Source organism: Oncorhynchus masou, chromosome 13 (assembly GCF_036934945.1).
Source record: "Oncorhynchus masou masou isolate Uvic2021 chromosome 13, UVic_Omas_1.1, whole genome shotgun sequence".
In the NCBI taxonomy this organism is placed as follows: domain Eukaryota; kingdom Metazoa; phylum Chordata; class Actinopteri; order Salmoniformes; family Salmonidae; genus Oncorhynchus; species Oncorhynchus masou.
The window spans coordinates 90,938,103-90,965,623 of NC_088224.1; the positions used below are offsets into that span (position 1 = coordinate 90,938,103).

At 50.9% G+C, this 27,521-nt stretch overlaps 1 protein-coding gene across 2 annotated transcripts in view; it reads right to left on the reverse strand.

The window, feature by feature from the left end:
* The window catches only part of LOC135553210 (syntaxin-1A), a 43,193-nt gene that overhangs the window by 7,910 nt on the left and 7,762 nt on the right, over nucleotides 1-27,521 (reverse strand). For both annotated transcript variants that reach the window (XM_064985385.1, XM_064985386.1), the window contains exons 3-4: nucleotides 8,112-8,185; nucleotides 4,154-4,291 (exon numbers count right to left, since the gene is read on the reverse strand). In XM_064985385.1, coding sequence (XP_064841457.1) covers nucleotides 4,154-4,291; nucleotides 8,112-8,185 — 212 coding nt within the window. The remainder of the gene's footprint in view (nucleotides 1-4,153; nucleotides 4,292-8,111; nucleotides 8,186-27,521) is intronic.

Below are 27,521 nucleotides of genomic sequence, written 5' to 3' on the forward strand. Positions count from 1 at the left end.
CCACGTTCATTTGTACAAACAATAGTACGCAAGTATAAACACCATGTGACCACGCAGCCATCATACCGCTCAGGAAGGAGACGCGTTCTGCCTCCTAGAGATGAACGTACTTTGGTGCGAAAAGTGCAAATCAATCCCAGAACAACAGCAACGGACCTTGTGAAGATGCTGGAGGAAACAGGTACTAAAGTATCTATATCCACAGTAAAACGAGTCCTATATCAACATAACCTGAAAGGCCTCTCAGCAAGGAAGAAAATAGATGGCCTCATGAGGTAGGAAGATTATGTGGATATATTGAAGCAACATCTCAAGACATAGTCAGGAAGTTAAAGCTTGGGTCTTCCAAATGGACAATGACCCTAAGCATACTTCCAAAGTTGTGGCAAAATGGCTTGAGGACAACAAAGTCAAGGTATTGGAGTGGCCATCACAAAGCCCTGACCTCAATCCTATAGAAAATGTGTGGGCAGAACTGAAAAAACCTGTGCGAGCAAGGAGGCCTACAAACCTGACTCAGTTACACCAGCTCTGTCAGGAGGAATGGGCCACAATTCACCTAACCTATTGTGGGAAGCTTGTGGAAGGCTACCCGAAACATTTGACCCAAGTTAAACAATTTAAAGGCAATGCTACAAATACTAATTGAGTTTATGTAAACTTATGTTTGTGATAAATGTGATGAGAGAATAAAGGCTGAAATTAATCATTCTCTACTATTATTCTGACATTTCACATTCTTAAAATAAGGTCGTGATCCTAACTGACCTAAGACAGGGAATCTTTACGAGGATTAAATGTCAGGAATTGTGGAAAAACTGAGTTTAAATGTATTTGGCCAAGGTGTATGTAAACTTCTGACTTCAATTGTACATCTGCATTGTATTACACAAAATGCCAAACAGGTCATTTGAATTTAATTAAATAGATACAAATGAAGTACTATTGCAACTGAAAGCTAACACGTAACAGAATATAAACACATGCATCTACTGACACACGCATGTACACACACACACACACACACACACACACACACACACACACACACACACACACACACACGCAAGTTATTCATAGTGAAGTTTTGGCCACTTGAATAATCTTACAGCCCTTTTCAATCTCATCAATTAAATCCCCAACGGCCAACACACACTTCAACTTACAATATCAACTGTGTACTGACTGCACACACACACACACGCACGCACGCACGCACACACACACACACACACGCAAGTTATTCATAGTGAAGTTTTGGCCACTTGAATAATCTTACAGCCCTTTTCAATCTCATCAATTAAATCCCCAACGGCCAACACACACTTCAACTTACAATATCAACTGTGTACTGACTGCACACATCAAGTGAAGAATTACAAGTGAATTACCTTGGGAGGTTAGTGGGATGCCCATACTCTCAGTGCTGTGCTCAGAGCCTGTTATGGTGGGGGGGAAGGAGAGAGAATAGAGGAAAGAGAGGGAGGGAAGGACAGAAAGGTGGGGGAGGGAGGAGAAGCAGAGAGACAACGACAGAGAGCCCGACAGAAGAGGGGAAGAAAAACTGGAATAGAAGGAAGCATTGTCTAGACTGATGTAGAGCCCAGGGTTAATTAATGAATTAGCCAAGCAGTAGTCTCATCAATTATTCAATCACACTTGTTCATTACAGCACCAACACACTCATATTTATATGATCACACACACACACACACACACACACACACACACACACACACACACACACACACACACACACACACACACACACACACAAACTAATCCCCAGGGATTCAGGCCCCCACAGTCCAGTAGACACAGAGAGAGACTGATCCCACACTGTTCTGTATAGTACACACTGTTGCAAGTAGCACAATCTACCACAATCTAACACTATATACCACCATCTAGCAGTATCCACTGCTATCTACCATTATCTAGCAGTATCTACCACTATCTACCATTATATAGCACCATCTAGCAGTATCTACCATTATATAGCACCATCTACCTCTATCTACAATTATCTAGCACCATCTAGCAGTATCTAACACTATCTAGCAGTATCTACCACCATCTAGCCGTATCTACCTGTATTTACCATTATCTAGCACCATCTACCTATATCTACCATTATCTAGCACCATCTAGCATTATCCACTGCTATCTAGCACCATTTAGCAGTATCTACCACCATCTAGCCGTATCTACCTCTATCTACCATTATATAGCACCATCTAGCACCATCTACCTCTATCTACCATTATCTAGCAGTATCTACCACCATCTAGCCGTATCTACCTGTATTTACCATTATCTAGCACCATCTACCTATATCTACCATTATCTAGCAACATCTAGCAGTATCTACCACCATCTAGCCGTATCTACCATTATCTAGCACCATCTAGCAGTATCTACCTCTATCTACCATTATCTAGCACCATCTACCTCTATATACCATTATCTAGCACCATCTAGCAGTTTCCACTGCAATCTAGCACCATCTAGCAGTATCTACCACCATCTAGCCGTATCTACCTCTATCTACCATTATATAGCAGTATCTACCTCTAACTACCACTATCTACCATTATCTAGCACCATCTACCACTATCTACCATTATCTAGCATCATCCAGCACCACCTACCACCATCTAGCAGTATCTACCGCTATCTAGCACCATCTAGCATCATCTAGCACTATCTAGTATCATCTAGCACTATCTACCCCTATCTAGCACCATCTACTACCATCTACTACCATCTACCACCATCTACTACCATCTACTACCATCTAGCACCATCTACCACCATCTAGTAGTATCTACCGCTATCTAGCACCATCTAGCATCATCTAGCACTATCTAGCACCATCTACCCCTATCTAGCACCATCTAGCACCATCTACTACCATCTAGCACCATCTACTACCATCTAGCACCATCTACCACCATCTAGCACCATCTACTACCATCTAGCACCATCTACTACCATCTAGCACCATCTACCACCATCTAGCAGTATCTACCGCTATCTAGCACCATCTAGCAGTATCTAGCAGTATCTACCCCTCTCTAGCACCATCTACTACCATCTAGCACCATCTACCACCATCTAGCAGTATCTACCGCTATCTAGCACCATCTAGCAGTATCTAGCAGTATCTACCCCTCTCTAGCACCATCTACTACCATCGAGCACCATCTAGCAGTATCTAGCAGTATCTACCGCTTTCTAGCACCATCTACTACCATCTAGCACCATCTACTACCATCGAGCACCATCTACCAGTATCTACCACCGTGTGGCTCGGTCGGTAGAGCATGGCGATTGCGACGCTAGAGTTGTGGGATCATTTACCACGGGGGACCAGTACGGAAAATCTATGCACTCACTATGCACTTTGAGAGAAAGATTTAAAATAAATTAAATGTAGTGTTACTGGTTTAAAAAACAATATATATATTTATTTTATTTAGCCGTTATTTTACCAGGTAAGTTGACTGAGAACACGTTCTCATTTACAGCAACGACCTGGGGAATAGTTACAGGGGAGAGGAGGGGGATGAATGAGACAATTGTAAACTGGGGATTATTAGGTGACCATGATGGTATGGGTGCCAGATTGGGAATTTAGCCAGGACACCGGGGTTAAAACCCCTACTCTTACGATAAGTGCCACGGGATCTTTAATGTACTCAGAGTCACGAAACCCGTTTATGTCCCATCCGAAAGACGGCACCCTACACAGGGCAGTGTCCCCAATCACTGCCCTGGGGCATTGGGATGTTTTTTTTCAGACCAGAGGAAAGGGTGCCTGCTACTGGCCCTCAAACACCACTTCCAGCAGCATCTGGTCTCCCATCTAGTGACCGACAGGACCTTCCCTGCTTCGCTTCAGAAGCAAGTCAGCAGTGGTATGCAGGGTGGTATGCTGCTGGCATTGGTCTGGGAGCAGACCGATATAGTGTTGCTATATGTGTGATAAAACACCAATCTATCCACTGTGAGGCCATATGCCCATGGAAACAGAGCTCAGACCAGTTGGCTTCCTCCGCCCCTCTGTCCCAGTCTATGCCCAGGGGAAGTGAGGGGGTGGTGGGGTGCATGGCTAGGCGAGGCTGGGGTCTGGCTAGTCGCTAGGCCTCACCTGGCTCTCCACCAGCATGGCCATGTCCATGAACATGTCATGTAGCTCACGGATGCTGTTCTCCAGCTTGATGATCTCAGTGTGACGAGTCTCGATCTCGTTCATCGCCTGCTGGGTGATGTTGGAGTCCATGACGATCTGAAGGATCAGGGGGGAGGGGGTGAGAGGATGAGAGAGAGAGAGATAGGGTGAGAGGATGAGAGAGAGAGATAGGGTGAGAGAGAGAGAGAGAGAGAGAGAGAGAGAAAGGGTGAGAGGATGAGAGAGAGAGAGAGATAGGGTGAGAGGATGAGAGAGAGATAGGATGAGAGAGAGAGATAGGGTAAGAGAGAGAGAGAGATAGGGTGAGAGGATGAGAGAGAGAGATAGGGTAAGAGAGAGAGAGAGATAGGGTAAGAGAGAGAGAGAGAGAGAGGGAGAGAGATAGGGTGAGAGGATGAGAGAGAGAGAGATAGGGTGAGAGGATGAGAGAGAGATAGGGTGAGAGGATGAGAGAGAGAGAGATAGGGTGAGAGGATGAGAGAGAGAGAGAGAGAGATAGGGTGAGAGGATGAGAGAGAGAGAGATAGGGTGAGAGGATGAGAGAGAGAGAGATAGGGTGAGAGGATGAGAGAGGAGAGAGATAGGGTGAGGATGAGAGAGAGAGAGGATGAGAGAGAGAGATAGGGTGAGAGGATGAGAGAGAGAGAGAGAGAGAGAGATAGGGTGAGAGGATGAGAGAGAGATAGGGTGAGAGGATGAGAGAGAGAGGGTGAGAGGATGAGAGAGAGAGAGGATGAAGAGAGAGATAGGGTGAGAGGATGAGAGAGAGAGAGGAGAGAGAGAGAGAGAGATAGGGTGAGAGGATGATGAGAGAGAGATAGGGTGAGAGGATGAGAGAGAGAGAGAGATAGGGTGAGAGGATGAGAGAGAGAGAGAGAGAGGGGTGAGGGATGAGAGAGATGAGAGAGAGAGAGAGAGAGAGATAGGGTGAGAGGATGAGAGAGAGAGAGATAGGGTGAGAGAGATAGGGTGAGAGGATGAGAGAGAGAGATAGGGTGAGAGGATGAGAGAGAGAGAGATAGGGTGAGAGGATGAGAGAGAGAGAGAGAGATAGGGTGAGAGGATGAGAGAGAGAGAGAGATAGGGTGAGAGGATGAGAGAGAGAGATAGGGTGAGAAGATGAGAGAGAGAGGAGAGATAGGGTGAGAGGATGAGAGAGAGAGAGATAGAGAGAGAGATAGGGTGAGAGGATGAGAGAGAGGAGAGATAGGGTGAGAGGATGAGAGAGAGAGATAGGGTGAGAGGATGAGAGAGGGTGAGATAGGGTGAGAGGATGAGAGAGAGGGTGAGAGATGAGGGTGGGTGAGAGGATGAGAGAGAGAGATAGGGTGAGAGGATGAGGGTGAGAGGATGAGAGAGAGAGATAGAGAGTGAGAGGATAGGGTGAGAGGATGAGAGAGAGAGAGAGATAGGGTGAGAGGATGAGAGAGAGAGAGGGTGAGAGGATGAGAGAGAGAGAGATAGAGAGGAGAGAGAGAGAGATAGGGTGAGAGGATGAGAGAGAGAGAGAGATAGGGTGAGAGGATGAGAGAGAGAGAGATAGGGTGAGAGGATGAGAGAGAGACAGATAGGGTGAGAGGATGAGAGAGAGAGAGAGAGAGAGAGAGAGAGAGAGATAGGGTGAGAGGATGAGAGAGAGAGAAATAGGGTGAGAGGATGAGAGAGAGAGAGAGAGAGAGAGAGATAGGGTGAGAGGATGAGAGAGAGAGAGAGAGTAGAGAGATAGGGTGAGAGGATGAGAGAGAGGGAGAGATAGGGTGAGAAGATGAGAGAGAGAGAGAGAGAGAGAGATAGGGTGAGAGGATGAGAGAAAGGGAGAGAGAGACACACATTAGATACAGCCATCTGCTCTGCTTTCCTCTAAAAGACAGCTCTGTCTGGAATAATTATCCCAGGTGACAGAGAACACCCGATAAACAGCCGGTGCTCCCAGGTGACAGAGAACTGCCCTCTCCTGTCCTCTCCTCCCTTACCCTCTCCTCTCCCCCTACCCTAGCCCTCTCCTCCTCCTCCCCCTACCCTGCCCTCTCCTCTCCCCCCTACCCTGTCCTCCTGTCCTCTCCTCCCTTATGCCCTCTCCTCTCCCCCTACCCTGATAAACCCTCTCCTCTCCTCCCCCCCTGCCCTAGCCGCCCTCTCCTCTCCCCCTACCCTGCCCCCTCCCTCCTCCCTCCTACTCCTCTCCTCTCCTCCCCTACCCTGCCCTCTCCCCCTCCCCCTGTCCTCCCTCCCTTACCCTGTCCCCTCCCTGTCCTCCCTCTCCCCCTCTCCTGTCCTCCCTACCCTGCCTCCCCTCCCTCCCTCCCCCTCCCCTACCCCCTGTCCTCTCCTCCCTCCCCTACCCTCCTCCTGCCCCTCCTGTCCTCTCCTCCCTACCCTCTCCCCTGCTACCCTGCCCTCTCCTCTCCCCCCTACCCTGCCCTCTCCTCCTCCCCTCCCTACCCTGCCCTCTCCTCTCCCCCCCTCCCTGCCCTCTCCTCTCCCCCCTTACCCTCTCCTCTCCCCCCCTACCCTGCCCCTCCTCCTCCCTCCCTCTCCCTACCCTCCCTGCCCTCTCCTGTCCTCCCCCCTACCCTGCCCTCTCCCTGTCCTCTCCTCCCTTACCCTCTCCCTCCTCCCCCTACCCTGCCTCCTCTCCCCTCCCTCCCTCCCTCCCTCCCTCTCCTGTCTCTCCCTTACCCTCTCCTCTCCTCCCCCCCTCCCCCTACCCTGCCCTCTCCTGTCCTCTCCCCCCTCTCCTCCCTGCCTCTCCCCCTCCCTCTCCTCTCCTCCCTACCCCTGCCCTCTCCTGTCCTCCCCCCCTCCCTCCCTCCTCCCCTACCCCCTCTCCTCCCCCTGTCCTCCCTGTCCTCTCCTCCCTTACCCTCTCCTTCCGTGTCCTCTCTACTCCCTCTCCTCCTGTCCCTCCTCTCTCCCTTACCCTCAGGTCCTCTCCTCTCCTCCCTTAGCCTCTCCTGTCCTCTCCTCCCTTACCCTCTCAACTCCTCCCCTACCCTGCCCTCTCCCTGTCCTCTCCTCCCCTTAGTCCTCTCCTCTCCTCCCCTACCCTACCCTCTCCCTGTCCTGTGCTACCCCCTCTCCTGTCCTCTCCTCCCTTACCCTCAGGGCTGAAGTATAGCCTGGCTACCCACCACAATACACGAGGAATGAGAGTATAGCCTGGCTACCCAGCACAATACATGGGGAATGATATGACATGAGGAATGAGAGTATAGCCTGGCTACCCAGCACAATACATGAGGAATGAGAGTATAGCCTGGCTACCCAGCACAATGAGAGGAATGAGAGTATAGCCTGGCTACCCAGCACAATACATGAGGAATGAGAGTATAGCCTGGCTACCCAGCACAATACATGAGGAATGAGAGTATAGCCTGGCTACCCACCACAATACACGAGGAATGAGAGTATAGCCTGGCTACCCACCACAATACATGAGGAATGAGAGTATAGCCTGGCTACCCAGCACAATACATGAGGAATGAGCCTGGCTACCCACCACAATACATGAGGAATGAGAGTATAGCCTGGCTACCCAGCACAATACATGAGGAATGAGAGTATAGCCTGGCTACCCAGCACAATACATGAGGAATGAGAGTATAGCCTGGCTACCCAGCACAATACATGAGGAATGAGAGTATAGCCTGGCTACCCAGCACAATACATGAGGAATTTGTGATTTTCTTCCCAGCACAATAATGCTCACCCCTGAGGTGAAGATCTCTGGGTTCTAACACTCACCCCTGAGGTGAAGATCTCTGGGTTCTAACACTCACCCCTGAGGTAAAGATCGCTGGGTTCTAACACTCACCCCTGAGGTGAGGATCGCTGGGTTCTAACACTCACCCCTGAGGTGAAGATCGCTGGGTTCTAACACTCCCTGAGGTGAAGATCGCTGGGTTCTAACACTCACCCCTGAGGTGAAGATCGCTGGGTTGTCGCTCTCTAACATGCTCTCCAGCTCCTCGTTTGTTGTATTCCTCCCAGCTGTAAACACACACACACACACACACACACACACACACACACACACACACACACACACACACACACACACACACACACACACACACCTCATCAATATGGATTGTGGTTTGCATGCAACATTCCAAAAAAAAAAACGTTTTAGTTCAAAGCATGATAACCAAATGTCTACAGAATCAATATGTAACAGCTGGAAACACTCCACAGATCTGACCTTCTATTCCCAATCCCAGGTGGTACACTAAACACACCCAGACATGCTACAGAGTGTGCGTGCACGTGCGTGTGTGTGTGTCTGTGTGTGCATTCACAGTGCGTTGTGCGTTGTGTGTGTGTGTCCATTTACACAAACCAAGACGGGTCCTTCACTTTCGTCAGGTAAAGGACAGGGGAAAGAAATCATTGTGTGATTGCTGGATCATTCACAGAACTAACAGTCACCCCCAGGCTCATTCACAGAACTAACAGTCACCCCCAGGCTCATTCACAGAACTAACAGTCACCCCCAGGCTCATTCACAGAACTAACAACAGTCACCCCCAGGCTCATTCACAGAACCAACAGTCACCCCCAGGCTCATTCACAACAGTCACCCCCACTCATTCACAGAACTAACAGTCACCCCCAGGCTCATTCACAGAACTAACAGTCACCCCCAGGCTCATTCACAGAACTAACAGTCACCCCCAGGCTAATTCACAGAACTAACAGTCACCCCCTCAGGCTCATTCACAGAACTAACAGTCACCCCCAGGCTCATTCACAGAACTAACAGTCACCCCCAGGCTCATTCACAGAACTAACAGTCACCCCCAGGCTCATTCACAGAACTAACAGTCACCCCCAGGCTCATTCACAGAACCAACAGTCACAGAACTAACAGTCACCCCCAGGCTCATTCACAGAACTAACAGTCACCCCCAGGCTCATTCACAGAACCAACAGTCACCCCCAGGCTCATTCACAGAACTAACACCCCCAGGCTAATTCACAGAACCAACAGTCACCCCCAGGCTCATTCACAGAACCAACAGTCACCCCCAGGCTCATTCACAGAACTAACAGTCACCCCCAGGCTCATTCACAGAACTAACAGTCACCCCCAGGCTCATTCACAGAACCAACAGTCACCCCCAGGCTCATTCACAGAACTAACAGTCACCCCCAGGCTCATTCACAGAACTAACAGTCACCCCCAGGCTCATTCACAGAACCAACAGTCACCCCCAGGCTCATTCACAGAACCAACAGTCACCCCCAGGCTCATTCACAGAACTCCAGTCACCCCCTGTGCTCCCTCCTCTCCTCCTGTGCTCCCCCTCATCCCCAGGTCCTCTATCCAACAGTCTCCTCCTGTGCTCCCCCTCCCTCTCCTCCTCATCCTCCAGAACTAACAGTGCTCCCCCCTCCTCCTCCCCTCTCCCCTGGCCCTCCTCTCCTCCTGTGCTCCCTAACCTCTCCTCCTCTCCCTCCCTCTCCCTCCCTGTGCTCCCTCCTCTCCTCCTCCCCCAGGCTCCTCCTCCCTCTCCTCCCCCCTCTCCCTCCTCCTCCCTCAGGCTCATCCCTCTCCTCCTGTGCTCCCTCCTCTATCCCTCTCCTCCTGTGCTCCCTCCTCTCCTCCTCTATCCCTCTCCTCCTGTGCTCCCTCCTCTATCCCTCTCCTCCTGTGCTCCCTCCTCTCCTCCTCTATCCCTCTCCTCCTCTATCCCTCTCCTCCTGTGCTCCCTCCTCTATCCCTCTCCTCCTGTGCTCCCTCCTCTATCCCTCTCCTCCTGTGCCCCCCAGGCTCCTCCCTCTCCTCCTGTGCTCCCTCCCTCCTATCCCTCTCCCCCTGTGCTCCCTCCTCTCCTCCTCCTATCCCTCTCCTCCTGTGCTCCCTCCTCTATCCCTCTCCCCTCCTCTCCTCCTCTATCCCTCTCCTCCTGTGCTCCCTCCTCTATCCCTCTCCTCCTGTGCTCCCTCCTCTCCTCCTGTGCTCCCTCCTCTATCCCTCTCCTCCTGTGCTCCCTCCCCTCTATCCCTCTCCTCCTGTGCTCCCTCCTCCCTCCCTCCTGTGCTCCCTCCTCACTCCTCTATCCCTCCCTCCTGTGCTCCCTCCTCTCCTCCTGTGCTCCCTCCCTCTCCTCCTGTGTCCCTCCCTCCTCTATCCCTCTCCTCCTGTGCTCCCTCCTCTATCCCTCTCCTCCCTGTGCTCCCTCCTCTATCCCTCTCCTCCCAGTGCTCCCTCCTCCTCTCCTCCTGGCTCCCCTGTCCTCCCTCCAGTCTCCTCCTCTATCCCTCTCCTCCTGTGCTCCCCCTCTATCCCTCTCCTCCTGTGCTCCCTCCTCTATCCCTCTCCTCCTGTGCTCCCTCCTAGAACCCAGTCACCTCCTCCCAACTCCTCCTGTGCTCCCTCCCTCTCCTCCTGTGCTCCCTCCTCTATCCCTCTCCTCCTGTGCTCCCTCCTCTATCCCTCTCCTCCTGTGCTCCCTCCTCTATCCCTCTCCTCCTGTGCTCCCTCCTCTATCCCTCTCCCTCCTGTGCTCCCTCCTCTATCCCTCTCCTCCTGTGCTCCCTCCTCTATCCCTCTCCTCCTGTGCTCCCTCCTCTCCTCCTGTGCTCCCTCCTCTATCCCTCTCCTCCTGTGCTCCCTCCTCTATCCCTCTCCTCCTGTGCTCCCTCCTCTATCCCTCTCCTCCTGTGCTCCCTCCTCTATCCCTCTCCTCCTGTGCTCCCCCCTCTCCTCCTCTATCCCTCTCCTGTGCTCCCTCCCCAATCTATCCCTCTCCTCCTGTGCTCCCCTCTATCCCTCTCCTCCTCTCCTGTGCTCTCCTCCCTCCCTCCTCCTGTGCTCCCTCCTCCTGTGCTCCCTCCTCTATCCCTCTCCTCCTGTGCTCCCTCCTCTATCCCTCTCCTCCTGTGCTCCCTCCTCCTCTCCTCCTGTGCTCCCTCCTCTCCCTCCTCTCCTCCTGTGCTATCCCTCTCCTCCTGTGCTCCCTCCTCTCCTCCCTGTGCTCCCTCCTCTCTCCCTCCTCTATCCCTCTCCTCCTGTGCTCCCTCCCTCTCCTCCTGTGCTCCCTCCTCCCTCCTCTCCTGTGCTCCCTCCTCTATCCCTCTCCTCCTGTGCTCCCTCCTCTATCCCTCTCCTCCTGTGCTCCCTCCTCTATCCCTCTCCTCCTGTGCTCCCTCCTCTCCTCCTGTGCTCCCTCCTCTCCTCCTCTATCCCTCTCCTCCTGTGCTCCCTCCTCCCCTCTCCTCCTGTGCTCCCTCCTCTCCCTCCTCTCCTCCTCTATCCCTCTCCTCCTGTGCTCCCTCCCTCCCTCCTCTCCTCCTCTATCCCTCTCCTCCTGTGCTCCCTCCTCTATCCCTCTCCTCCTGTGCTCCCTCCTCTATCCCTCTCCTCCTGTGCTCCCTCCTCTCTCCTCCCTCTCCTCCTGTGCTCCCTCCCCTCCTCTATCCCTCTCCTCCTGTGCTCCCTCCTCTATCCCTCTCCTCCTGTGCTCCCTCCTCTCCTCCTCTATCCCTCTCCTCCTCTCCCTCCTCTATCCCTCTCCTCCTGTGCTCCCTCCTCTCCTCCTGTCCTCCCTCCTCTATCCCTCTCCTCCTGTGCTCCCTCCTCTATCCCTCTCCTCCTGTGCTCCCCCCTCTCCTCCTCTATCCCTCTCCTCCTGTGCTCCCTCCTCTATCCCTCTCCTCCTGTGCTCCCTCCCTCTCCTCTTGTGCTCCCTGTCTGTCCCTTAATTAAGGAGCAGTGAGAGGCTCACTGTATATCTCTCTCCCAGATGCTCCCACTCCCTCCTCCTCTCCACCTCAGTCTCCATCTCTCTCTCCACCTTAGTCTCCACCTCCACCTCCATCTATACCTCAGTCTCCATCTCCACTTCCATCTATACCTCAGTCTCCAGCTCCCTCTCCATCTCCCTCTCCACCTCAGTCTCCATCTCCCTCTCCACCTTAGTCTCCTCTCCATCTCCGTCTCCACCTCCACCTCCATCTATACCTCAGTCTCCACCTCCGTCTCCATCTCCCTCTCCACCTCCGTCTCCCTCCTCAGTCTCCACCTGTCTCCATTCAGTCTCCACCTCCCTCTCCACCTCCACCTCCACCTCCGTCTCCATCTATACATTAGTCTCCATCTCCCTCTCCACATCCCTGTATACTTGTCTCCACCTGGAAGGACCGACCATTCCACGACATCAACATATAGTTGTAACCACGGTTTCAGGCTGTGTTTGTTTACAACTCTTTTATCCCTTTTTTTAACCTTTATTTAACTAGGCAAGTCAGTTAAGAACAAATTCTTATTTTCAATGAAAGCCTAGGAACAGTAACAGCCAACAATGCTTATACAAGCTTATATTTTGGGTTCTGATCCCTCTCCTCAGTTGAACTAAGCTTGTCCTCCTGAGAAGTTATATTCTTCAAGAAGGTATATATCATGAATTTAAAAGTAAAAAAAATAAATGGATGTACCAACTGCTGATTGCTCCCTTTAATCACCTCCTCTCTCCTGGACCAGGCTTCATTAGACCCATGTCAGGACTGGGACAGGAGGAGAGGCTGGATCTATCTCTGTGTGTGTGTCCTCTGTGTGTGTCCTGTGGGGGGGGTCCTCTTCCCTCTCCTCCTGCAGTGGCTGTGATGGTGAGTAATAGTGGTCGGGGGGTCAGGGCCCATGATTACCTGCCTGGTCGGAATACTCCTGCAGCTGCCCTCTGATAGATACCAGTGTGTCCCTCCCTCTGTGGTGGGGGTGCTCCCTCAGGGTTGGGGCTCCCTCCTCAGTGGCTGTGATGGTGAGTAATAGTGGTCGGGGGGTCAGGGCCCATGATTACCTTCCTGGTCAGAATACTGGTGCAGCTGCCCTCCTCCTGATAGATACCAGTGTGTGTGTGTGAGTCACGGCACAATCACTCAAATGAGGACAGATCCTGATGACTCCCCCTCTCGCAGCCCTCCAAGTGTATCCCTCATAACATTCATCTCCCTCGCCTTGGGTTTCTACAAGATGCAATTGGCTCCTCTGTTTCTCTCCCTCCTCTACCCCTCCATCTCTGTTTCTCTCCTCCTCCATCTCTCCTTTCCTCTCCCTCTACCCTCTCCATCTCTGCTTCTCCTCTCCCTCCATCTCTGTTTCTCTCTCCTCTACCCTCCATCTCTGTTTCTCTCTCCTCCATCTCTCTGTTTCTCTCTCTCCTCCACCCCTCCATCTCTGTTTCTCTCCCCTCCACCCCTCCATCTCTGTTTCTCTCCCCCTCCACCCCTCCATCTCTGTTTCTCTCTCCTCCACCCTCCATCTCTGTTTCTCTCTCTCTCTCTCCACCACCTCCACCTCTGTTTCTCTCTCTCCTCCCTCCACCCCTCCACCTCTGTTTCTCTCTCTCCCTCCACCCCTCCATCTCTGTTTCTCTCCCCTCCACCCCTCCATCTCTGTTTCTCTCCCCCTCCACCCCTCCATCTCTGTTTCTCTCTCCTCCACCCCTCCATCCTCTGTTTCTCTCTCTCCTCCACCCCTCCATCTCTGTTTCTCTCCTCCACCCTCCATCTCTGTTTCTCTCCCCTCCACCCCTCCATCTCTGTTTCTCTCTCCTCTACCCCTCCATCTCTGTTTCTCTCTCCTCCATCTCTGTTTCGCTCTCCTCTCCACCCCTCCACTCTCTGTTTCTCTCTCTCTCCTCCACCCCTCCATCTCTGTTTCTCTCCCCTCCACCCCCTCCATCTCTGTTTCTCTCCCCTCCACCCCTCCATCTCTGTTTCTCTCTCCTCCACCCCCTCCACCTCTGTTTCTCTCTCTCTCCCTCTCCACCCCTCCATCTCTGTTTCTCTCCCCTCCACCCCTCCATCTCTGTTTCTCTCCCCCTCCACCCCTCCATCTCTGTTTCTCTCTCTCCACCCTCCATCTCTGTTTCTCTCTCTTCCCACCCCCTCCATCTCTGTTTCTCTCTCCTCTCCTCCCCTCCATCTCTGTTTCTCTCTCCTCCACCCCTCCATCTCTGTTTCTCTCTCCCTCTACCCCTCCATCTCTGTTTCTCTCTCCTCCCCCTCCATCTCTGTTTCTCTCTCCTCCACCCCTCCACCTCTGTTTCTCTCTCTCTCCTCCACCCCTCCCATCTCTGTTTCTCTCTCTCTCCACCCTGTGCTCCTCCCTCCACCCCCTCCATCCTCTGTTTCTCTCTCTCTCCTCCACCCCTCCATCTCTGTTTCTCTCTCCTCCACCCCTCCATCTCTGTTTCTCTCTCTCCTCTCCTCCCCTCCACCCCTCCATCTCTGTTTCTCTCTCTCTCTCCACCCCTCCATCTCTGTTTCTCTCTCTCTCCTCCACCCCTCCATCTCTGTTTCTCTCTCTCTCCCCCACCCCTCCATCTCTGTTTCTCTCTCTCCTCCACCCCTCCATCTCTGTTTCTCTCTCTCTCCCCTCCACCCCTCCATCTCTGTTTCTCTCTCTCCCCTCCACCCCTCCATCTCTGTTTCTCTCTCTCCTCCTCCACCCCTCCATCTCTGTTTCTCTCTCTCCTCCACCCTCCATCTCTCCTCTCCTCCACCCCTCCATCTCTGTTTCTCTCTCCTCTCCTCCACCCATCCATCTCTGTTTCTCTCTCTCTCCCCTCCACCCCTCCATCTCTGTTTCTCTCTCTCTCCCCCACCCTCCATCTCTGTTTCTCTCTCTCCTCCACCCCTCCATCTCTGTTTCTCTCTCCTCTCCTCCACCCCTCCATCTCTGTTTCTCTCTCTCTCTCTCCTCCACCCCTCCATCTCTGTTTCTCTCTCTCTCCCACCCCTCCATCTCTGTTTCTCTCTCTCTCCTCTCCACCCCCCTCCATCTCTGTTTCTCTCTCTCTCCCCCACCCCCTCCATCTCTGTTTCTCTCTCTCTCCTCCACCCTCCATCTCTGTTTCTCTCTCTCTCCTCCACCCCTCCATCTCTGTTTCTCTCTCTCTCTCCTCCACCCCCCATCTCTGTTTCTCTCTCCTCCTCCACCCCTCCATCTCTGTTTCTCTCTCTCTCCCCCACCCCTCCATCTCTGTTTCTCTCTCTCTCCCTCCACCCCTCCATCTCTGTTTCTCTCTCTCTCCCCCACCCCTCCATCTCTGTTTCTCTCTCTCTCCTGTTTCTCCTCCACCCCCTCCATCTCTGTTTCTCTCTCCTCTCCTCCACCCCTCCATCTCTGTTTCTCTCTCTCTCCCTCCACCCCTCCATCTCTGTTTCTCTCTCTCCCCCACCCCTCCATCTCTGTTTCTCTCTCTCTCCTCCACCCCTCCATCTCTGTTTCTCTCTCTCTCCCTCTCTCCACCCCTCCATCTCTGTTTCTCTCTCTCTCCCATCCATCCTCCACCCCTCCATCTCTGTTTCTCTCTCTCTCCTCCCTCTCCTCCTCCCCTCCATCTCTGTTTCTCTCTCTCCCCTCCACCCCTCCATCTCTGTTTCTCTCTCCTCTCCTCCACCCCTCCATCTCTGTTTCTCTCTTTCCACCCCCCTCCATCCTCCACCCCTCCATCTCTGTTTCTCTCTCTCCCTCCACCCCTCCATCTCTGTTTCTCTCTCTCCCCTCCACCCCCTCCATCTCTGTTTCTCTCTCCCCCTCCCCCTCCATCTCTGTTTCTCCTCTCCCCTCCACCCCTCCATCTCCATCTCTGTTTCTCTCTCCTCCACCCCTCCATCTCTGTTTCTCTCTCCTCCACCCCTCCATCTCTGTTTCTCTCTCTCCTCCACCCCTCCATCTCTGTTTCTCTCTCTCTCCTCCACCCTCCATCTCTGTTTCTCTCTCTCTCCTCCACCCCTCCATCTCTGTTTCTCTCTCTCTCCTCCACCCTGTTTCCTCCATCTCTGTTTCTCTCTCTCTCCTCCACCCCTCCATCTCTGTTTCTCTCTCTCCTCCACCCCTCCATCTCTGTTTCTCTCTCTCTCTCCACCCCTCCATCTCTGTTTCTCTCTCTCTCCCCACCCTCCATCTCTGTTTCTCTCTCTCCTCCACCCTCCATCTCTGTTTCTCTCCTCCACCCCTCCATCTCTGTTTCTCTCTCTCCTCCACCCCTCCATCTCTGTTTCTCTCTCTCTCCTCCACCCCCTCCATCTCTGTTTCTCTCTCTCCCTCCACCCCTCCATCTCTGTTTCTCTCTCTCCCTCCATCTCTGTTTCTCTCTCCCTCCACCCCTCCATCTCTGTTTCTTCTCTCTCCTCCACCCTCCATCTCTGTTTCTCTCTCCTCCACCCTCCATCTCTGTTTCTCTCTCTCCTCCACCCCTCCATCTCTGTTTCTCTCTCCCTCCACCCCTCCATCTGTTTCTCTCTCTCCTCCACCCCTCCATCTCTGTTTCTCTCTCTCTCCTCCACCCCTCCATCTCTGTTTCTCTCTCTCCTCCACCCCTCCATCTCTGTTTCTCTCTCTCTCCCTCCACCCCTCCATCTCTGTTTCTCTCTCTCCCTCCACCCCTCCATCTCTGTTTCTCTCTCTCCTCCACCCCTCCATCTCTGTTTCTCTCTCTCTCCCTCCACCCCTCCATCTCTGTTTCTCTCTCTCCTCCACCCCTCCATCTCTGTTTCTCTCTCTCTCCCTCCACCCCTCCATCTCTGTTTCTCTCTCTCTCCTCCTCCACCCCTCCATCTCTTTTTCTCTCTCTCCATCCTGTTTCTCCTCCACCCCCTCCATCTCTGTTTCTCTCTCTCTCCTCCACCCCTCCATCTCTGTTTCTCTCTCTCCTCCACCCCTCCATCTCTGTTTCTCTCTCTCCTCCACCCCTCCATCTCTGTTTCTCTCTCTCTCCACCCCTCCATCTCTGTTTCTCTCTCTCTCCACCCCTCCATCTCTGTTTCTCTCTCTCCTCCACCCCTCCATCTCTGTTTCTCTCTCTCTCCTCCACCCCTCCATCTCTGTTTCTCTCTCTCCTCCACCCCTCCATCTCTGTTTCTCTCTCTCCTCCACCCTCCATCTCTGTTTCTCTCTCTCTCTCTCTCCTCCACCCCTCCATCTCTGTTTCTCTCTCTCTCCACCCCTCCATCTCTGTTTCTCCCTCCACCCTCCATCTCTGTTTCTCTCCTCCCTCCACCCCTCCATCTCTGTTTCTCTCTCTCCCTCCTCCACCCCTCCATCTCTGTTTCTCTCTCCTCTCCTCCACCCCTCCATCTCTGTTTCTCTCTCTCCTCCACCCCTCCATCTCTGTTTCTCTCTCTCTCCTCCACCCCTCCATCTCTGTTTCTCTCTCTCTCCTCCACCTCCACCCCTCCATCTCTGTTTCTCTCTCCATCCTCCACCCCTCCATCTCTGTTTCTCTCTCTCTCCTCCACCCCCTCCATCTCTGTTTCTCTCTCCCCTCCACCCCTCCATCTCTGTTTCTCTCTCTCTCTCCTCTCCTCCACCCCTCCATCTCTGTTTCTCTCTCTCCTCCACCCTCCATCTCTGTTTCTCTCTCTCTCCTCCACCCCTCCATCTCTGTTTCTCTCTCTCCCTCCACCCCTCCATCTCTGTTTCTCTCTCTCTCTCCACCCCTCCATCTCTGTTTCTCTCTCTCTCCTCCACCCCTCCATCTCTGTTTCTCTCTCTCCTCCACCCCTCCATCTCTGTTTCTCTCTCTCTCTCCTCCACCCCTCCATCTCTGTTTCTCTCTCTCTCCTCTCCTCCACCCCTCCATCTCTGTTTCTCTCTCTCCACCCATCCATCTCTGTTTCTCTCCTCCTCCACCCCTCCATCTCTGTTTCTCTCTCTCTCTCCTCCACCCCTCCATCTCTGTTTCTCTCTCTCTCTCCTCCACCCCTCCATCTCTGTTTCTCTCTCCTCTCCTCCACCCCTCCATCTCTGTTTCTCTCTCTCCTCCACCCCTCCATCTCTGTTTCTCAATCTCTCTCTCCATTTTGGTTGATTACTGAATGTACTAAAATCACATTTACCAAGGCTAAATTTAAACCTTATTGGTGAGGTCACTTTTACTGAAAACAACCCAAACCTCATAACAGGCCATAGCATGGAAGAGACAGGCACAACAGACTGGCTGGTGGGTAAGTCAAGGAGAAGGTTTCATTATCTTACACATACAATATCATCCTTTGTTGACCCTATGCACTGAAGGAGGCTCTGGCAGGTTACCATGGAGACCATAACACAGACAAACCCAACATGAGTCTGAAGTCCCCAAACAGCTGACTGATATCATGACTGTCCACCCTGACCATAGTTTATTTGTATGTTTCTATGTTTTGGTTGGTCAGGGTGTGATCTGATCTGGGCATTCTATCTTGTGTGTCTAGTTTGTCTGTTTCTGTGTTTGGGCCTGATATGGTTCTCAATCAGAGGCAGGTGTTAGTCATTGTCTCTGATTGGGAACCATATTTAGGTAGCCTGTTTGTTTGGGGTTTGTGGGTGATTGTTCCTGTCTTTGTGATTGTTACACCAGATAGGGCTGTTTTCTTTATTTTTTTTTCCACGGTTTCTTGTTTTTTTTTTGTATATTGTTCTATTTTCATCTTTATTAAAGATGTATCACAATAACCACCCTCCATTTTGTTCCGCTCTCTCCTTCGACAGAAGAATCCCGTTTACAATGATACATTAAATATAACACACTTTTATATGACTGATATCATTCAAAACCCCCCAACAAAAGGTTAAACCTGTGAACAGAAAGTGTGTGTGTGTGTGTGTGTGTGTGTGTGTGTGTGTGTGTGTGTTTCTGTGTGTGTGTACGGTGTATCTCTTGTGACATCATACGCTCATTACCCATGTAAATTCATGCGTGTGTAGGATATATTAGACATCTTAAATCGACGGTAAGATGGAATGTTTCAACAAACAGCGTTGCTCCCGGTGACGAGCCATCTCTGTTTCTCTCTGGGGAGCACAAGTCCTAATGTACTATAATGAATATGTAATGCATCTATGCATTCAGATGGATGCGTGACCCTTGGCCTCCTCGAAGGAATCCACATTACCAGAGCCCCATTAAGTCAACACACAGCCCATCTCTGAAGCACTACTATATTCAACTCCTGGGACTCGTGTTGCTGTTATATTAAAGTTAAGTTGACCTAAACCTTTGTGTGTTCACCAGTCAAAGGACACACCAACTCATATTCTAATTATTATTATTATATATATTTATTTTTTTTCCATTTTTTATATTTTCTATGTTGTAGATTAATAGTTTAGATATATACATATATATACATATACACATACATACATACATACATACATACATACATACATACATACATACATACATCCATACTGTACATATATATACATATCCATCTATGTTTCTACATATATCCTCCACCCCTCCATCTCTGTTTCTCTCTCTCTCCTCCATATCCATCTCTGTTTCTCTCTCTAACATCCACCCCTCCATATCATGTTTCTCTATACATATACATACATATACATCTCTGTTTCTATATCTCTCCTCCACCCATCCATCTCTGTTTCTATATCTTATATATATATATATTTAAAAAAATCTCTGTTTTCTATGTTGTAGAATAATAGTGAAGACATCAAAACTATGAAATAACACATATGGAATCATTTAGTAACCAAAAATCTCTGTTAAACAAATCCAAATATATTTTAGATTCTTCAAAGTAGCCACCCTTTGCCTTGAACACTGCTTTGCACACTCTGGCATTCTCTCAACCAGCTTCATGAGGTTGTCACCTGGAATGCATCTTTAATTAACAGGTGTGCCTTGTTAAGAGTTAATTTGTGAACCACCCCCCATCACACACTTTGCACTACTCAGCTTCACCTGGAATGCCTTTCCAACAGTCTTGAAGGATTCCCACATCCATCTCTGTTTCACTTGTTGTTGTACTTCACTCTGCGGTCCAACTAATCTCAATTGGGTTGATGTCGGGTGATTGTGTTTCTCAGGTCATCTCTCTGCAGACCCTCCATCACTGTTTCTCTTCTCCTGGTCCATCTCTGCCCTTACACAGCCTCCATGTGTTTTGGGTCATTGTCCTGTTCAAAAAAAATCTCTGTTTCCCAAAGCCTCCACCCCTCAGATGGGTTGGCATATCTTCCAGAATGCTGTGGTAGCCATGCTGGTTAAGTGTGCATCTCTGAATTCTAAATAAATCACAGACAGTGTCACCAGCAAAGCACCCACACACCAACACACCTCCTCCTCCATGCTTCACGGTGGAACCACATATGGATTTCATCCGTTCACCTCCATCTCTGTTTCTCTCTCACAAAGACATGGCGGTTGGAACCAAAAAACTCATCAGACCAAAGGACAGATTTCCACCAGTCTAATGTCCATTGCTCTGTGTTTCTTGGCCCAAGCAAGTCTCTTCTTCTTATTGGTGTCCTTTAGTAGCGGTTTCTTTGCAGCAATTCGACCATGAAGACCTGATTCACGCAGTCTCCTCTGAATAGTTAATGTTGAGATATGTCTGTCACAACTCTGTGAAGCATTTATTTGAGCTACAATTTCTGAATTTCCAATGAGCTTATCCTCTGCAGCAGAGGTAACTCTGGGTCTTCCTTTCCTGTGGCGGTCCTCATGAGAGCCAGTTTCATCATAGCCATTGATGGTTTTTTAAGTGACTGCACTTGAAGAAACTTTCAAAGTTCTTAAGATTTTCCAGATTGACTGACCTTCATGTCTTAAGATGGGCTGTCATTTCTCTTTGCTTATTTGAGCTGTTCTTGCCATAATATGGACTTGGTCTTTTACCAAATAGGGCTATATTCTGTATACCAACCCTACCTTGTGACAACACAGCTGATTGGCTCAAACGCATTAAGAAGGAAATAAATTCCACAAATTAACTCTTAACAAGGCACACCTGTTAATTAAAATGCATTCCAGGTGACAACCTCATGAAGCTGGTTGAGAGAATGCCAAGAGTGTGCAAAGCAGTGTTCAAGGCAAAGGGTGGCTACTTTGAAGAATCTAAAATCTAAAATATATTTTGATTTGTTTAACACTTTTTTGGTTACTACATGATTCCACATGTGTTATTTCATAGTTTTGATGTCTTCACTACTATACTACAACATAGAAAATAGTAAAAAATAAAGAAAAACTTATGACTGATAGTGTACATCAGCACTCGTTTGTCTTGAGATGTTTAATTAAAATAGTTGAATCATGTTTCCTTGTGTACTCCAGCCTTTAGGAAAGCGTCTGAATGGCCGGGGTCTACAAAACATCTGAGAGGATCAAACGAACAGGAGAAAGTGGATGGTGCATTAGTTCTGATTGTACATCTCATTCTGTATTCTAAACTCATCTCCAACAAAGCTGCAAGAGAATGAGATCCTTGAAGTAGGCTAATTTGCTGATGCCATTTGTCCCCATGATTGCTGAATACACAGACAAGCTGAACAGGACCAGTGACGTAAAATACAGCACCTTCAGAAAGTATTCATACACCTTTATTTAACAGATTTTTACCTTGTCAGCTCAGGGATTCGATCTAGCAACCTGTCGGTTACTAGTCCAACACTACCTGTCTCCTCTAACCACTAGGCTACCTGCCTCTAACCACTAGGCTACCTGCCTCTCTAACCACTAGGCTACCTGCCTCCTCTAACCACTAGGCTACCTGCATCTAACCACTAGGCTACCTGCTGGTTACTGGTCCAACACTCTAACCACTAGGCTACCTGCTGGTTAATGGTCCAACACTCTAACCACTAGGCTACCTGCCTCCAACCACTAGGCTACCTGCTGGTTACTGATCCAACACTCTAACCACTAGGCTAACTGCTGGTTACTGGCCCAACACTCTAACCACTAGGCTACCTGCTGGTTACTGGCCCAACGCTCTAACCACTAGGCTACCTGCTGGTTACTGGCCCAACGCTCTAACCACTAGGCTACCTGATGATTACTGGCTACAAACGCTCTAACCACTAGGTTACCTGCTGGTTAAGGTCCAACACTCTAACCACTAGGCTACCTGCTGGTTACTGGTCCAACACTCTAACCATTAGGCTACCTGCTGGTTACTGGCCCAACAGATCTAACCACTAGGCTACCTGCTGGTTACTGGACCAACACTCTAAACACTAGGCTACCTGCTGGTTACAGGTCCAACACTTAACCACTAGGCCACCTGCTGGTTTGGCCCAACGCTCTAACCACAAGGCTACCTGCTGGTTACTGGCCCAACGATCTAACCACTAGGCTACCTGATGATTACTGGCCAAACACTCTAACCACTAGGCTACCTGCTGGTTACTGGTCCAACACTCTAACCACTAGGCTACCTGCTGGTTACTGGTCCAACACTCTAACCACTAGGCTACCTGCTGGTTACTGGCCCAACACTCTAACCACTAGGCTACCTGCTGGTTACTGGACCAACACTCTAAACACTAGGCTACCTGCTGGTTACTGGCCAGCGCTCTAACCACTAGGCTACCTGCTGGTTACTGGCTACCAACGCTCTAACCACTAGGCTACCTGCTGGTTACTGGCCCAACGATCTAACCACTAGGCTACCTGCTGGTTACTGGTCCAACACTCTAACCACTAGGCTACCTGCTGGTTACTGGCCCAACACTCTAACCACTAGGCTACCTGCCTCTAACCACTAGGCTACCTGCTGGTTACTGGTCCAACACTCTAACCACTAGGCTACCTGCCTCTAACCACCAGGCTACCTGCTGGTTACTGATCCAACACTCTAACCACTAGGCTACCTGCTGGTTACTGGTCCAACACTCTAACCACTAGGCTACCTGCTGGTTACTGGTCCAACACTCTAACCACTAGGCTACCTGCTGGTTACTGGCCCAATGCTCTAACCACTAGGCTACCTGCTAGTTACTGGTCCAACGCTCTAACCACTAGGCAACCTGCCGACCCTACACTCTAACAACTAGGCTACCTGCTGCTTACTGGTCCAACACTCTAACCACTAGGCTACCTGCTGGATACTGGTCCAACACTCTGACCACTAGGCTACCTGCTGGTTACTGGTCCAACACTCTAACCACTAGGCTACCTGCTGGTTACTGGTCCAACGCTCTAACCACTAGGCTACCTGCTGGTTACTGGTCCAACACTCTAACCACTAGGCTACCTGCTGGTTACTGGCCCAACGCTCTAACCACTAGGCTACCTGCTGGTTACTGGTCCAACACTCTAACCACTAGGCTACCTGCTGGTTACTGGTCCAACACTCTAACCACTAGGCTACCTGCTGGTTACTGGTCCAACGCTCTAACCACTAGGCTACCTGCTGGTTACTGGTCCAACGCTCTAACCACTAGGCTACCTGCTGGTTACTGGTCCAACACTCTAACCACTAGGCTACCTGCTGGTTACTGGTCCAACAGTCTAACCACTAGGCTACCTGCTGGTTACTGGTCCAACGCTCTAACCACTAGGCTACCTGCTGGTTACTGGTCCAACGCTCTAACCACTAGGCTACCTGCTGGTTACAGGTCCAGCACTCTAACCACTAGGCTACCTGCTGGTTACTGGTCCAACGCTCTAACCACTAGGCTACCTGCTGGTTACTGGCCCAACGCTCTAACCACTAGGCTACCTGCTGGTTACTGGTCCAACGCTCTAACCACTAGGCTACCTGCTGGTTACTGGCCCAACACTCAAAACACTAGGCTACCTGCTGGTTACTGGTCCAACGCTCTAACCACTAGGCTACCTGCTGGTTACTGGTCCAACACTCTAACCACTAGGCTACCTGCTGGTTACTGGTCCAACAGTCTAACCACTAGGCTACCTGCTGGTTACTGGTCCAACACTCTAACCACTAGGCTACCTGCTGGTTACAGGCCCAACGCTCTAACCACTAGGCTACCTGCTGGTTACTGGTCCAACGCTCTAACCACTAGGCTACCTGCTGGTTACTGGTCCAACGCTCTAACCACTAGGCTACCTGCTGGTTACTGGCCCAACACTCTAACCACTAGGCTACCTGCTGGTTACTGGTCCAACACTTTAACCACTAGGCTACCTGCTGGTTACTGGTCCAACGCTCTAACCACTAGGCTACCTGCTGGTTACTGGCCCAACGCTCTAACCACTAGGCTACCTGCTGGTTACTGGTCCAACGCTCTAACCACGAGGCTACCTGCTGGTTACTGGTCCAACACTCTAACCACTCAGGCTACCTGCTGGTTACTGGCCCAACGCTCTAACCACTAGGCTACCTGCTGGTTACTGGTCCAACGCTCTAACCACTAGGCTACCTGCTGGTTACTGGTCCAACGCTCTAACCACTAGGCTACCTGCTGGTTACTGGTCCAACACTAACCACTAGGCTACCTGCTGGTTACTGGCCCAACGCTCTAACCACCGAGGCTAAACTGCTGTTACTGGCCCAACACTCTAACCACTAGTTACCTGCTGGTTACTGGTCCAACGTCTAACCACTTGGGTTACCTGCTGCCTTACTGTCCAACGCTTGTAACCACTAGGCTACCTGCTGGTTACTGGTCCAACGCTCTAACCACTAAGCTATCAAACTGGTTACTGGTCCAACACTCTAACCACTCACTACCTGCTGGTTACTGGCCCAACGCTCTAACCACTAGGCTACCTGCTGGTTACCTGAAGTCCAAAAAATCTCTGTCCACTCGGCTACAACTGCTGGTTACTGGTCCAACACTGCCCACTGTCCTGCTGGTTACTGGCCCAACGCTCTAACCACTAGGCTACCTGAGTTCCAAACTCTAACCACTAGGCTACCTGCTGGTTACTGGTCCAACACTGCCCCTGTCCACTTACAACACTACCTGCTGGTTACTGGTTACAACAGTCTAACCACTAGGCTACCTACTGGTTACTGGTCCAACGCTGTCCCACGGCTACCTGCACTGGTTACCGAGTTCCAACTGCCTCTAACCACTAGGCTACCTGCTGGTTACAGGCCCAGCGCTCTAACCACTAGGTTCCAAACTGGTTACTGTCCCAACGCTTAACCACTAGGCTACCTGCTGGTTACTGGCCCAACGCTCTAACCACTAGGCTATCTGCTGGTTACTGGTTACAACACTCACTACCCTGAGTTCCAAACTGCCCCTCACTACACTCCTGCTGGTTTCTGGTCCAACGGTTCAACCACTACCGAGTTCCAAACTGCCTCTGTCCTCGGTTACAACACTCACTACCTAGGCCAAACTGCCTCTGTCTGGTTACAACAGTCTAACCAAACTAGGCTACCTGTCCTCGGTTACTGGTCCACTACACTTCCAAACTGCCTCTGTCCTCGGTTACAGGCCCAACGCTCTAACCACTAGGCTACCTGCTGGTTACTGGTCCAACGCTCACTACCGAGTTCCAAACTACCTCTGTCCTCGGTTACAACACTCTAACCACTAGGCTACCTGCTGGTTACTGGCCCAAACTGCCTCTGTCCTCGGTTGCAACCTGCTGGTTACTGGCCCAACGCTGCCACTGTCTACCTCGGTTCACTGGCCCAACGCTCTAACCACTAGGCTACCTGTCCTCGGTTACAACACTCACTACCGAGTTCCACTAGGCTACCTCTGTCCTCGGTTAACACTCAACCACGAGTTCCAAACCTGCCTTACTCGGTTGCAACACTCAACTACCGAGTTCCAAACTGCTCTGTCCTCTGGCCCAACACTCACTACCACTAACTACCTGCTGTTACTGGTTACAACACTCTAACCACTAGGCTCCAAACTGCCTCTGTCCTCGGTTACAACGCTCACTACCACTAGGCTACCTGCTGGTTACTGGCCCAACACTTTAACCACTAGGCTACCTCTGTCCTCGGTTGCCCAACGCTCTAACCACTAGGCTCCAAACCTGCTGGTTACTGGCCTCGGTTACAACCACTCAGGCTACCTGCTGGTCCAACTGGTCCTGTCCTCCACGAGGCAACCTGCTGCTTACTGGTCCAACGCTGCCCACTAGGAGTACAAACTGCTGTCCTCGGTTACAACACTCACCACGAGGCTAAAACTGCCTCTGTCTCGGTTACAACACTCACTACCGAGGCTACCTGCCTGGTTCCTGGTTACAACACTACCGAGTTCCAACCACTTATTTCTCATCGGTTACACAGAATCACAATGACAGTTCCAAACTGCCTTTTAAATGAATTGAAAATGAAATACAGAAATGTTTAATTTACATAACTATTCAAACCCTGAGTCAATACAAGTTACAATCTCCTACCGGTTTACAGCTCGGTTAGTCACTCACTACCGAGTCTCCAAACTGCCCTGTCCTCGGTTACAACACTCACTACCGAGCTTCCAAACTGCCTCTGGGTTAGTCTCACTACCGAGAGCTGTGAGTCTTTCTGGGTCAGTACTCTAAGAGCTCTGTCCTCGGTGAGTCTTTCTACCGAGGTTCCAGACTCTCTGTCCTCGGTTACAACACTCACTACCGAGAGTTCCAAACTGCCTCTGTCAGTCTCGAGTTACAGTCTCACTACCGAGTTCCAAACTGCCTCTGTCCTCGGTTACAACACTCACTACCGAGTTCCAAACTGCCTCTGTCCTCGGTTACAACACTCACTACCGAATTCCAAACTGCCTCTGTCCTCGGTTACAACACTCACTACCGAGTTCCAAACTGCCTCTGTCCTCGGTTACAACACTCACTACCGAGTTCCAAACTGCCTCTGTCCTCGGTTGCAACACTCACTACCGAGTTCCAAACTGCCTCTGTCCTCGGTTACAACACTCACTACCGAGTTCCAAACTGCCTCTGTCCTCGGTTACAACACTCACTACCGAGTTCCAAACTGCCTCTGTCCTCGGTTACAACACTCACTACCGAGTTCCAAACTGCCTCTGTCCTCGGTTACAACACTCACTACCGAGTTCCAAACTGCCTCTGTCCTCGGTTGCAACACTCACTACCGAGTTCCAAACTGCCTCTGTCCTCGGTTGCAACACTCACTACCGAGTTCCAAACTGCCTCTGTCCTCGGTTACAACACTCACTACCGAGTTCCAAACTGCCTCTGTCCTCGGTTGCAACACTCACTACCAATTCCAAACTGCCTCTGTCCTCGGTTACAACACTCACTACCGAGTTCCAAACTGCCTCTGTCCTCGGTTACAACACTCACTACCGAGTTCCAAACTGCCTCTGTCCTCGGTTACAACACTCACTACCGAGTTCCAAACTGCCTCTGTCCTCGGTTACAACACTCACTACCGAGTTCCAAACTGCCTCTGTCCTCGGTTACAACACTCACTACCGAGTTCCAAACTGCCTCTGTCCTCGGTTGCAACACTCACTACCGAGTTCCAAACTGCCTCTGTCCTCGGTTACAACACTCACTACCGAGTTCCAAACTGCCTCTGTCCTCGGTTACAACACTCACTACCGAGTTCCAAACTGCCTCTGTCCTCGGTTGCAACACTCACTACCGAGTTCCAAACTGCCTCTGTCCTCGGTTACAAC